General features: G+C 42.0%; 1 protein-coding gene across 1 annotated transcript; it reads left to right on the top strand.

The window, feature by feature from the left end:
* Nucleotides 1-538: 538 nt before the first annotated feature.
* LOC124650392 (F-box/LRR-repeat protein 15) lies at nt 539-10,134 on the top strand. The gene is made up of 17 exons (XM_047189925.1): nt 539-1,283; nt 2,272-2,545; nt 2,636-2,768; nt 4,121-4,220; nt 4,299-4,496; nt 4,575-4,845; nt 4,942-5,040; nt 5,118-5,206; nt 5,304-5,403; nt 5,487-5,657; nt 6,103-6,255; nt 6,790-6,950; nt 7,051-7,249; nt 8,569-9,032; nt 9,123-9,186; nt 9,449-9,538; nt 9,624-10,134. Exons 1-17 carry the CDS (start codon nt 907-909, stop codon nt 9,699-9,701), a joined length of 3,021 nt encoding a protein of 1,006 aa, XP_047045881.1. The 5' UTR covers nt 539-906; the 3' UTR covers nt 9,702-10,134.
* The last annotated feature ends 2,983 nt before the right edge of the window (nt 10,135-13,117 follow it).

Here is a 13,117-nt window from a genome sequence, read left to right as displayed (position 1 = left end):
CGAAACCTGCGATGACCGGCCTAGTTAGGTTTAGTTATTTTGCAATTTTTTTAAATTTGTGTCAAGCATGGTTCAAATTATGTATTAGTTTGTGGAAAACCATGTTCCAAATTATATCTTCGTGTAAACCACGTTCCCAATTATGTAGTAGTTTGTGGAATGTTTCTTCTCTTTAGTAAAATAAAAATGAAAAAAACAAAACAGAGAGTATTTTAATGTTTGGGGGCGGCGTTTGGGGAACGCGGCTGGGAGCGACGTCCTCCAAACGCGGCGCGAACAAAACACGTCCCCAAAACGCTCAATCCGTCGCCGTTTGGTGCACGGTCTGGGGGACGCGAGTGGAGATGCTTGATGGTGATGTGTCGTCACCAAGGCCCACACAGGAGCAAAGCTCAATAAAATCAGTAATTCGCTGACAGTAGGGCCACATTTGATTTGGGACCCACATGTCAGTCAGCAAAATCCAACAGGTACATAATGGCCGCAACCTATAACTCCCCTGGCCCAAGCAGTGCCCCCCTCTGTCCCACCCTTCTCCTCCGCCCCCCTTCCTTTCCCAAGTGCTCGCAAGCCAGCGGCCACCGCCGTTTTCGCGGCGAGCAGATCCGTCCAATCCGTGCAGGAGCAGGCCACCGCTCCGGTACGGACGCCGCGTTCCCTAGCCTTGCCCACCCTGCCGCTGCCGGCGTGTCCATCCCGTATCGCGCGTCAACATCTGCCCCCAACCTCCAACCCTTGATCCGATTCGACTAAATTTGGTTGAATTCGGCAAGGCGTGAGCTCTAATCGGGCGGGCGGGTCTGCTCGTGGTTCGTGTAGGGTTGGTGTCTCGGCGGCCGGAACTTGGCTGGGCATGCCACCGATGGAGTAGTTCTAGGGTTGGATTTAGTACGGTGGCTTGAGGCGATGGTGGGCGGGGGGAGGATGAAGGGCGTGGAGGGAAGCGGCGAGGGCGAGGAGAGGGATGGGGAGGAGCGGGACGAGCTGGAGCTCGCACTGTCGCTGGGGCCGCGGGGGTGGCATCCGCCGCCACCACCGCCCCTGCCCGCACCCCCCTTGAGATGGACCATGGTCTTCCCTCCATGGGGCCCCGACGAGGCTGGGAGTTCGCAGGCTGCTGAGAGGATTTGGGACTCACCACCTGTCCCACCTCTCAGGTTCGGTGACATTTGGCGAGGCGCTGCGGATGCAGAGGACCGCAACAATGACGAGGAAGATAAGGAGAGTGAGGATGGAGAGAGGGAGCTGCACAATAAACGTCCTAGAGTGCTAGGCTTTGGCGAGTAAGTTGCTCAAATACTGCGTATTCTAAATACTGTATTGTAGACTTGCAGATGTGTTTAGCATTGTTAGGGAACTTGTTGTGTGTGGATTTCTTTTTGCTAGTACTAGTTTGTAGGCAATCCTTTGAACTGGAAAATAGGTATAATTTATGTCTGAAGAGCTGAACTAATTAAGGTGGAGGATTGCTACTTGTGGCCTTTTCAAGTATATGTTTGGCATTGCACTGTGGAAAGTCAGAATGGAAGAGGAATATAGACAAATGCGCATTTACATATTTTGTATTTGTCATGTTAACCCCTACCACCCTGTTCTTGCCGTTCATTTTGTTCCTCATTTACGCTGCATCAAATACTTACATGACATTCCTTGCCTCAGTACATTGCTTTCTCCAATAAATATTGCGTGGCGAAGAGTTCTATATTCTATTCGATGCACATTCCCTCTCTTATTAAGATTATTCAGATACTGTCTCCTGCATCCTTGCATTCTGGTATTTAGATTATTCCAGATAGTGTCTCCTACATGTTTGCATAATGTTGTTACAGAAGTTCAAAAAATATTGGATTATTTAGATCACTGTTGCATTTTAGGGTTTTCTTTCTGTATGCCATTAGAATAATGAAGGACAAATTCGCATGAGTGTCAAAGTGGACTGCATCACTTGATTATTTTTGTCTTAGTCTGTGAATTACTGCTGCTGCAATGGTTATACTTGGACTAGCACAGTTTTTTTTGGAGTTAAACTTAAGTTGTGAACATGTTATGATTGAATATTAGTTACTTTGCTTCATTTCTTTTTGATGGATTGTATTTGATTTCTTCATAAAGCTATTTCGTTGATACGGTTAATTACTTACATGGATTGTAGGAAGTTGCTTAGATATTTTTGTTTTTGGAGATAAGTGGTCTTACCGAAATTGTGTTCTACTTGCTAATCAAAGGCATTATTTGATTAGTACTCTTATCTTCATTACTCATTTTTTGCAGTGAAAGTCCACAACATTCTAGTGTGAATGCAACGCTCTTTGGATTTGAACCACCATGTTTGCATGCTTTTTCTGAACATCATGATCATCCGAAGCTGTCACATTGTCTGGAAAGTGAATTGGATTTTGGGTTGTCACTTTTCTCAAATGATGGTGGAAAGGAGATACCAAGGGAGACCAATAATCAGCGTGTCGGCGATGTAGAAAAATTAGGCGGAAAAAATGCAGAAGATACTGAAATAAGAATGGACCTATCTGATGATCTCTTGCACCTGGTGCGCCTGAATGTTTTATTATCACTTCTTTTGCAAAATTAGTATTACTTCATTAAATTCTTACTAATATTTCTGAATGTGCCATTCCAGATATTCTCTTTCTTGTGCCAGAAAGATTTATGTAGAGCAGGCGCTGCATGCAAGCAGTGGCAATCTTCTAGTGTACATGAAGATTTCTGGAAATGTTTGAAGTTTGAGAACACCAGAATATCTCTGCAGAACTGTATGCTATTTATCGTGCTCTGTTTTTGTTTTTATTTGTTTGCTCTGTTCTGCTTTTACTTATTCAATGAATGCATGTGGCATGCGCATTAACTGTTGTTTGAAATGGATTTAAATAATGTCTACTCGGTAAGTCATATATCCAACAGGTAAGGAGGTGATGATATGTAATCCATGATAGTGACTGGTATAAACTTACTCATCTACTCCCACTTTCATGGACCATTAGGAATGCAATGATAACAGTGAAACAGTCACGTGGAATAACCAGATGGATATGATTTGTTGGCATGTTCTATTTAGTGGTATTGTCTGCCCTCTGATCTAGTTAATTATGGTAGTTTGCTCTTGTACGGTGAAGTCACATTCTCCTTGTTCAGCCTTTGCATTAGTGCTGAGGCGTCCTTAAATATAATGTGAATTTTCTTCGAAGCATTAGGATGGTGGGAGGGAGGTAAAATTGGTCATAGGTTGAATAGTAGATTTAAAATATATATTTAGAAGCATAAACAAAATTCCAAGAGGAAATCACATGTCGTTGTTGTAAAATCATCTAATCCCTCCGTCTCATGAAACTTGTCTGAGATTTATCAAAATTTGATGTATATAGATGCTATTTAGCGTCTAGACAAATCTCAGACAACTTTCATGGAACGGAGGGAGTATATGCTTGAGACAAATCTCAGACAACATTTTGGTGCCCTGTTGAAATAGAGAAATCATTTCATTGGTCCAAAAAACAAATACAATTGAGCGCTAAATTTATATTTTAATACGGGGCAAAACAGGTCTAATTTGCAAGCACATTAAGGACTCGAACAACTTCATGTTTGTTTCTCTTTTTTGACTTTCGTAAAGATTGTTCTTTCCACCTGGGAGCACCTTTGAGTTTCCAGTGGGAGAATATTTTTGTTAATCAAAGGTTCAGCCAAGACTATCCTATGTCCTTGTTGCCAACTTTCCATCTGCAGTACACAACCTGTACCCTCCTCTTGCTGTTCCATTTTTTATGCTGATGTCTTTTCTAGCCAAACTACCCTTCTCGTATCCAACCACTCATGTACACTGATTTTAAGTTCTTGTTATTAAAGTAAATTATCAAGCACTTACAATTTTATTTAGATTGAAGTCTGTTATTTGTTTTTTTAGAACTCTTTGACTATGCTTTTATATATTTCAATCAACAATGGCAGAATTTCTATACTAAGCTGTTGAGCTAACTTTGTGTCCTTCATTAAGGCTGCAGCAGCGAACTAGTTTAACCATTTTCATTTTGTACCTTCATATTCTTTGTGACCCCACTGAATTACTACTGTGTTGCTTACATGGTTTATTGATATGTTGCTTTTGCAGTTGTTAATATTTGCCGCCGTTATCAGAATGTGACAATTCTCAATTTGTCTGGTGTCATGGAAGCAGAGGAATTAGTGATGAACGCAATAACATTCTTAAGGTTTTTCCTGTTGATTTCTTTCTTTGTGGTTGAAATGTTACTGTCCTTATTATATTTCCCAAATTGGGGTTTTTTCAGGCATCTTAAGACCTTAACAATGGGCAAGGGACAGCTGGGAGATACATTTTTTCAAGCTTTAGCTGAATGCCCATTGCTGAATACTTTAACAGTCAGTGATGCATCTCTTGGTAGTGGCATTCAAGAAGTAACAGTTAATCATGATGTACTGCGTGAACTTCAAATTGTGAAGTGTCGCGCACTCAGAATATCTATCAGGTAATGATTATTTGCGCAATTAATTTCCTTGAGATATTTGTATGCCTTCTTAACTAATGTATGATGTTTTACCTCCAGATGTTCACAACTTCAAATACTGTCTCTGAGACGAACTGGCATGGCTCATGTATCTCTCAATTGTCCTCAATTGCTTGAATTAGATTTTCAGTCCTGCCATAAGCTTTCTGATACTGCAATTCGTCAAGCAGCTACAGCCTGTCCTCTGTTAACATCACTAGATATGTCATCCTGTTCATGTGTTACTGATGAGACATTGCGTGAGATAGCTACTGCATGTCACAGTCTTTCTGTTCTTGATGCATCTAACTGCCCCAACATTTCATTTGAGGTTCATTTTACTCCATCTCTTTTATGTCTTCGTTAGATCTTCCCTATCACTATTCATAGCATATGTCTGACACTTTTTTTTTTGTTTCCATTGAAGTCGGTAAAGCTTCCGATGTTGATAGACTTGAGACTATCAAGTTGCGAGGGAATAACATCTGCTTCAATGAGTGCAATATATTTTAGTCGTATACTTGAGGTAGTGCTTCAGTTCACCTGTGGTTAATTATGTTGCTGTTTTTCCTGAGAATCAATGGAAAATTCTTTTCATTCCAGGCATTGCAACTTGATAATTGTAGTCTGCTGACATCTGTGTCCTTGGATCTGCCACATCTCAAAAACATTAGTCTTGTGCACCTGCGCAAGTGAGTGTAGCTGGCTTTCTTTATGTTTGTTATTCACACTGTTTTCTTACAAGTTTCGTCCTTGTTTGTTACTTGATTGTATTACCTGCCATGTTAGGTTTGCCGATTTGAATCTGCGGAGCCCTGTTCTTTCTTACATCAAAGTTTCCAGATGTTCAGCACTTTGTTCGGTCACCATAACATCAAATGCCCTTCAGGTTAGCTCTTATGTTTTCGTTTGCCATTATATTTACTGATTTACATGGGTTTTATCGTGTCCTAAATTTACGACTACCTGCAGAAACTGGTGCTTCAAAAACAAGAGAGCCTTTCTAGTCTATACTTGCAATGCCACAATCTAACTGAAGTGGATCTTAGTGATTGTGAGTCATTGACAAATGAAATTTGCGAAGTTTTCAGTGATGGGGGTGGTTGCCCTATGCTCAGGTCATTAATTCTTGATAATTGTGAGGTATGCTGTGTGCAGATGCACCTTACACTCATATGAAGTGTTACCACCTCTGTGCTAGAACACTTACTTTTTTACTGATCCAATCCAAATTAATTGAAGTTCTAAGTTTTTTGAAGTCAAAATTCTTCGGTTTGACCAAGTCTATAGAAAAATATATCAGTTTATTCATAAAATAAGTTTCTGGACTATATATTTGATGTTGGTAGGTATTGACACATTTTTTTGTAGACTTCGTGCTTAAAGAGAATTTACTCAGGACAAAGCTAGAACTTCAAATAAATAAAGTAAAAACATCGCTATGTTGTTAAGATAAGATGTGACATTGTTACATTTTTTGCAAAAATAGTGCTACAGTTTAACCTATGTATTCACATATTTTTGTGTTCCGAGAAGATTGTGGCATCTTTCATATATTAAGTTCACTTGATGTTTTTTCTTATCTCAGAGTCTGAGTGCTATGGAACTGAATAATAGCTCCTTGATTAATCTCTCACTTGCTGGTTGCCGTTCGATGACATTCCTGAAACTTGCGTGTCCAAAGCTTCAAATGGTTAATCTTGATGGTTGTGATCATCTTGAAAGAGCATCATTTTGTCCCGTGAGTATTTTTATCCGTTACACTTACGAGATTCAGCATATTTTCTTGGAACTCTGAAACAAATTAACTGATATGAACAACCTTTTATTGTGTATGATAAGTGGTCCATCTCTCGGAACCGGGTTGAATACCACTCTTTCAGGACCTTGAAAAATAAGCGAGTAGCTTTTAGTTTGAGTGTTTGTCTGGGTCCATTTGTTCTACTAGTTGCCTTAATTTTATCTGATTGATGTATGGACATTAAAATGGTGTTTCAAAGGATGCTGTAGCTTATTGTTGGGCTTACAAATTTTATTTATCTGATTACCCTTGTGAGGACTTGCGAAAGCCATTTGATTTGTTGTTTTGGTAGATAGGGCTGGTGGTCAACTTCTTATGCTTAGCAGAGGGTGTTTTGTCTGGTCAATTGATGGAAGCATATATTTGTAGAAAAAGTGTTGAAGCAAACCATTATGGATATGAACAAAAGAGCATATTTTAATTAGCTAGATAAATTAATGTATCTGTACTGTCTAACATATACTTCTTTTCTAGGTTGGTCTCGAATCCCTAAATCTTGGAATTTGTCCAAAGTTGAGCGTTCTACATATAGAGGCTCCAAATATGTCTATATTGGAGCTAAAGGGCTGTGGTGTCCTCTCCCAGGCTTCAATTAATTGTCCTCACTTGACATCTTTAGATGCCTCTTTCTGCAGGTTGGTGCTTCTAATTTCCTTTCTTTGCAAATTTTGGGGCAAACAGCTGAGCATTGTTGGCTGATAATAATTGTTTCTGTACTTTGTTTTCCATATTCAGGCAGCTTATGGATGATTCGTTGTCTAGAACAGCAGAGGCATGCCCTCTTATTGAACATCTTATCCTGTCGTCATGTTTATCCATTGACATCAGTGGATTATCTTCTCTACAATGTCTTCATAAGCTGACTTTTCTTGACCTATCATATACATTTTTAATGAACTTGAAGCCGGTGTTTGACAATTGTCCACAGTTAAAGGTATGTACCTGATCTGTCTTACCACTTAGTAAGATATCCTATGGTGTAGACCCTGGCATACTACGGTTTCAAGTGGGATGGGATGATCCATCAATCCCGTGTCCCATCCCATCAGTCATCCCTCTAACAAATTCTACATATACTGTACGGGCTAAGGGGGACGAGCCCGCGTAGCCCATGGACATCCCGATAGTCCTCCTGCCTCTATCCTCTGAGCACTCTGGCGCAGGCCATGGACAACACGGGGGTCGCTCTAGACGGGATTCATGTATCGCACAATATCACGAGAACTCGCCGCAGCCCTCCTCGGTGTCCATGGAGGTCGCCCGCTTCACACGCGCGCACACACCTTCAGCCGCCGGAGCGCGTCGCCGCCAGCCGCCGGACAGCCATGACGATCCTCGTCGACGCGCGCGCTCGCCTCCAGCCGCCGGAGCGCGTCGCCTCCAACCTCGTGGGTACCATGCGCAGCTACCTCCGCCAAAGCACGGCCGCATCGTGACGCGCTGCGGCCACGTCCTGGAGCGCGCGCACGGCCGCGGCAGCGCGCCGTCGCGCCACACCCAGGTCGACGATGCGCATCCGCTTGGTCCACCCCTCAAGCACCGCCTCGCTCCGCACGCGGTGCGTCATCACAGGCTTCCACCACATGCGTCTACGCTGTGGTGTCATGGCCGCCGTCGTTGCCGTGTCCGCCATGGACACGCAGGAGCTCGACGACATCGTCACATGTTCTCGTCGTGGGTCTTAGGCTGCGGAGATGTACCTGCGTGCGGCGGTGGCTTGAGGCGAAGTAGTTGCCGTCGTGTTCCTTGGCATAGCACGGCGTGCAGAGAAACGCCGCGTGCAGCGGCGGCGCGATCTGTTCGTATGGCTCTCAGACGCCGACGTGCAGCTGAGTGGGAACGTAGGAAGAGGTGTGATTCTGGTGGGACAAGTGGGACCGGGATTCATGGGACAGCGGGATAATTGGATGAATCTCTAGCGTAGGCGGACATCCCGAATCCATCCCATCTGAAACTTTATCGCATACAACATATAACAAATGAAAAATCTTTTTGAACTTGACTTGCTAATGTCATACTTGTGGCAATAGTGCCATTCCTTGAAAACCATGCGGATTAGTATATATTATCTACTGCAGTTTTTAGTTAGAGCAGCTATGGCAAGCTCATGTCTGTGCTATCTTATAAATGCATTGTTCCAGCATTTTGACGTTACTACCATGTGATGCTTTATTAACTGAATGTTGCAAAGGCGTAGATATGTTCCAGAAGAATGGAATTACTGCGTCCTTACAATTTGTGTTCTTTTTGCAGGTCTTGAAACTTTCAGCTTGCAAGTATCTGAGTGATTCATCTTTAGATCCACTCTACAGAGAGGGTGCTCTTCCGATGCTTGTTGAGCTTGATCTGTCCTACTCATCTATTGGGCAGAATGCAATAGAAGAGCTGCTTGCATGCTGTACAAATTTGGTTAATGTGAACTTAAACGGATGTACAAACTTGCATGAATTGGTGTGTGGTTCAGAATATTCCTGGTCTATTGATATGCCAGTTGATGTTTACCCCTCTGATTCTGCACCAGAGAAGATTAAAGATATCAATGGGAGGCCTGATTATCTGCTCGAAGTTCTCAACTGTACTGGTTGTCCAAATATTAAGAAAGTTGTTATTCCTTCAATGGCGAATTACCTGAATTTGTCCAAAATCAACCTTAATCTGTCTATAAATTTGAAGGAAGTTGATCTGAAGTGCTCCAACCTTTACAGTTTAAACCTGAGGTAGTACTAGTGTGCATTTCCGTGCTGTCCCAAGTTTATCTGTCCAACGGCTTATGCATTTACATCTACTATTCTACTTGTTTTTTGCAGCAATTGTAGTGCACTAGAGATTCTGAAGCTTGATTGCCCAAGATTGGCAAACCTCCAACTTTTGGTACTATTCTTCATGCAACTTATGTTATCAAAACGTACTGGCTAGTTAATGTATAGGAAATTAGGAATATTACTACTCCTACAATGCTTCTGTTAATCGTAAATGGAGTTTGCTGGCATAAACTGACATCTTGTCTATAAAAACAGCAGCCTATCAGGAGTTGAAATATCGATAATTGTAAATATAAGGCACTTATTTAAAACAGTGGTTTTATCTGGTATTGTGGCGTACACTTAACTCTTTCAGTATCATTCTCTTGTAGGCATGCACTTTGTTGCAAGGGGAGGAACTAGAATCTGCACTATCCTTTTGTGGTGCTTTGGAGATCCTTAATGTACACTCTTGTTTGAAAGTAAGCTTTAATATTTGGTGTGCATTACTAGTTAAATTGTATCTGAATTTCCTTGTTCTAAAGAAGCCTTTCTATTTCTGAACAGATAAGCTCGTGGGATTATGGCAGACTACAGGCTGTTTGTCCAACCCTCAAGCGCATCCAGAGTGGCCCCATTGCATAGTATGAATGATGCTGCTTTCTTAATGGACTAGAATCAATTAGTCCAGATTTGAATAAAAAAAAGCCCATTGCGGCACTCTCTCTACATACTAATGCAGCATTGCGAATATATTGCTTGGCAGCATGTATTAGGAGCCAGAGCTGATGCAAGCCTATTTCTCCAATGGATAAGTACCTAGCTGAATCTGTTTCGTTGTTGGAACAAGGAAACTGCTTTCCTTTGTTTGTTTGTATTTGCTTTTGAAGTGCAGCGATTAAATGACCAGAGTTGTATTCCCGTTTATATGAATAATCTTATTGTATCTGAACTAGAATGTATGTTCCATTTGAGAAGTGGTGTGCTAACCGGAGATGCATTCATGTGCATATGCTCCTGCCACCGTAAACAACAATTTAAAACGTTACAAAAATTCTGGATAAATTTTTTGCCCATACATTCTATGTGTACACTTCAAGTTTTAATTTTTTTTGACATTCTATGTGTACACATCAAGTTTCGCTGACAATCGGCTTTTCTTGTGTCATCTGCAAAAAAAGATAAAGGAAATGTCTCATGAAGATTCCTTTTTAGCACCAGATTTTGTCTAAAGAAAATGTGTACTGAAGAGTTTTTATTTAGCACCAACCTTTTCTTATATAAAAAATATTGCTTTTCGTGAAATGCCTTTGCGATTGAACATCAAGACGAATGTGCTACATTGTTTGTCGGAATTTTTAAAATTTTAAAATATGTTGAAAATGCATTTTAAAAATCAGGAGCATATGTACATGTGAGCAAAAACGCCTGTCCTAGCAAGTGAGGTAAGAGCATCTCCGCTCGTTGGCGCTTTCTAGGCCGAAATTCGGCGCTATTTAGCGCTGGATGGATGAAACCTTTGGTATGATGAGGCCGAGTTTCCACGGATGACGCGGCGAAAAACTTGAAATATGAACGAAATTTGGAAAAACATAATGTAATTGGGCTAAATTTGTACATATTAGGCGAGTTTGAAATTTTTCCGTTGAATTCTTACATATATATGATACATATATATGAATACAAACATACATATATATGAATTCAACATACAAACGATAGATAAAAAAAACCCGGCCTCTACATGCCAAAATAGCGATAGAACGTCGTGTAGTTGTCAATGTCGTCGTCAGAGTCGTCGTCTTCGTCCTTCGGCGGCGTCGCGTGCTGCTGCTGCCCTGGCTTGGGTCCCCACGCGTCGAGGCGGAAGCGAAGGCCCCGCTCCCCCGTCATCGTGGCTGTCATCGACGACGACGCGGCGGGCGTTGCGCTGCCTCCTCGAGCAGCCGCTACAGGCGCTCTGCCTCATCTGATGTGACCTTGGGTCAAGGGTGTGGCCCAATCTAACGAATTCAACCGGAATTGGAGGGGGAGAAAGAGGAACCAAACAAGAACAAGATGAACACGAAGAACACAACGCACACCAATCTGGTACAAACGAATTTCACTCCCGTGGCTCGATAAACCACGCCGATAGAATCAATCGGAAGAGACCGCGAGGTAGAATTCCAATATGAGAGATCGGTGAGGGAGATGAACAAAGCTGTGTGATGACTTGATGAGGACATCCCATCTATTGATACAACCGTTGTACCTACAGCTCCACAAATACAAGGACCAATCACTCGAGTCCGTGCCAAACAACTTAACTATCAGGTACTTTCGTTTCTTGGAACTATTCCTCACATACATGAGAATATGATGCTGCCTAAATCAGATGTGTTTGTTACTCTTAGAAATGATGGACCTAGCATGGATGAGAATGACAAACATTGGAGCATGATCACACATGAAGAAGATGGTAGCAAGCATGTGAGGATTGAAGAGGACGTCACAAGTGGAGATTTCAGAACTTTGAAGCCACCATAATGATGATTGGAGAGTTGGACGAAATACACAAGATTATACTTCATAATTTCGTCCATAGCATAATATGGTGCTGCGTCACCTTTAGTTTTGGGCTAAGCCCATGTTATTTTCACAGGAATTAAGTCAGCCACTTTTTAGAGTCCTTATTAAAGGGGGGGAAAGGCCTTATAGGGTTTGGTTCGGCCACATGGCCGAAACCCCACCTTTTCCTCCTTTAAATACCCCCATAGCCGTCACTTTTAGATTCAGATTATGATTAAATTAAAAGTTAGCCATTGCTGCAACTCTTCGTGTACTTCTTTTGAGGCCAACGCTAATAGGACAAAGGTGGCCGATTTGTTGGTGGAGTTCATGCTTGACGATCCAACTATACGTGCAAAGCTCGTGCGCCAATGCAATCGCTAGGACAATCTCTGGGAGTTACTGATCTTGTGGATGCACGATCAGCCTGACCAGCGAGAGTCTTAATTACTACCTGAAATCGAGAACAAGAAATAACTAATAAAGCAATCAGAATATTGCGGATGAAAGATGAAAGCTTTATATTAAATAAGGTGGGATTCCGAATAGTCGGTCTTGTTCTGGGCATTGGCCTTAAAAAAAGTACACGAGAGTTACAACAATGGCTAACTTTTAGTCTAATCAAAATCCGAGTCTAACCCTAAACGGTGGCTGGCAATTTATTAGAGGTTCTGACAGGTATCCCAATCGGCAAGTCCAGGCGACGGCGATGGTGGCTTCCCTATGGGCTTCACGAGCAGGCCTGCACATACGCGCCAACCAGGCCTTGTGTTGGACCTAGCATATCTGCCAACATATGCATCTACTAGCACAAATGCCCGTGCGTTGCCTTTGGGAGCGAAAAGTTTTGTATTACAAAACTTACAAAGTAATTATGTCGCTGAAATCATTTTATGAAACTCTTTGTTGTTGCTTGAGGCCACCATTACAGGCTAATCTTCTCTACAATAGATAATCGAATAATAGGTACATATGTACAGTGCAGATATTTTCTTGATTAAATGATAGGGGTCAGACCAAGATGATCACGGCTTCATCATGAATTTAACATATGAGAACTGTTGCGGCACAACCTCTTCCACACCTGCGTCAGCAATGGTGAGATTGATTCACTGAAAGGGAAAAAATATGCCAATGCAGCATGGTTGTAACTCCTAACCTGCAAAGAGATTAGAAGTTGATCACACGATTGCCATCGCCGCGTCTCAGATCCTTTTTTGCCGACCCTCCATAAAGGCTGCGGCCAGTTTCGGTGCACAATTAAAGCTGCAAACGCCGCATCAGTATTGGCAGTCGGCCGAACGTACTGGCAGCAGCAAAACGTAGCAGAAATAGTAGTAATAGTAATCAGTAGCAAAGCACCATCCGTATCAGTTGATTATGAATACCAATAACTCTTATTCCATTTCTCTTCTCTCTCAAATCAGCTGAGCCAAGCTACTGTGTATAACATCTCTCTGCTCGAGTAGCATCGATTAATCCCTTTTCTGACCAAAAGGTACCAAGAACTC

Source organism: Lolium rigidum, chromosome 4 (genome assembly GCF_022539505.1).
Source record: "Lolium rigidum isolate FL_2022 chromosome 4, APGP_CSIRO_Lrig_0.1, whole genome shotgun sequence".
Lineage (NCBI taxonomy): Eukaryota > Viridiplantae > Streptophyta > Magnoliopsida > Poales > Poaceae > Lolium > Lolium rigidum.
Note: the sequence above shows the minus strand (reverse complement) of the source record. Positions and strands in the feature narration are given on the sequence as shown.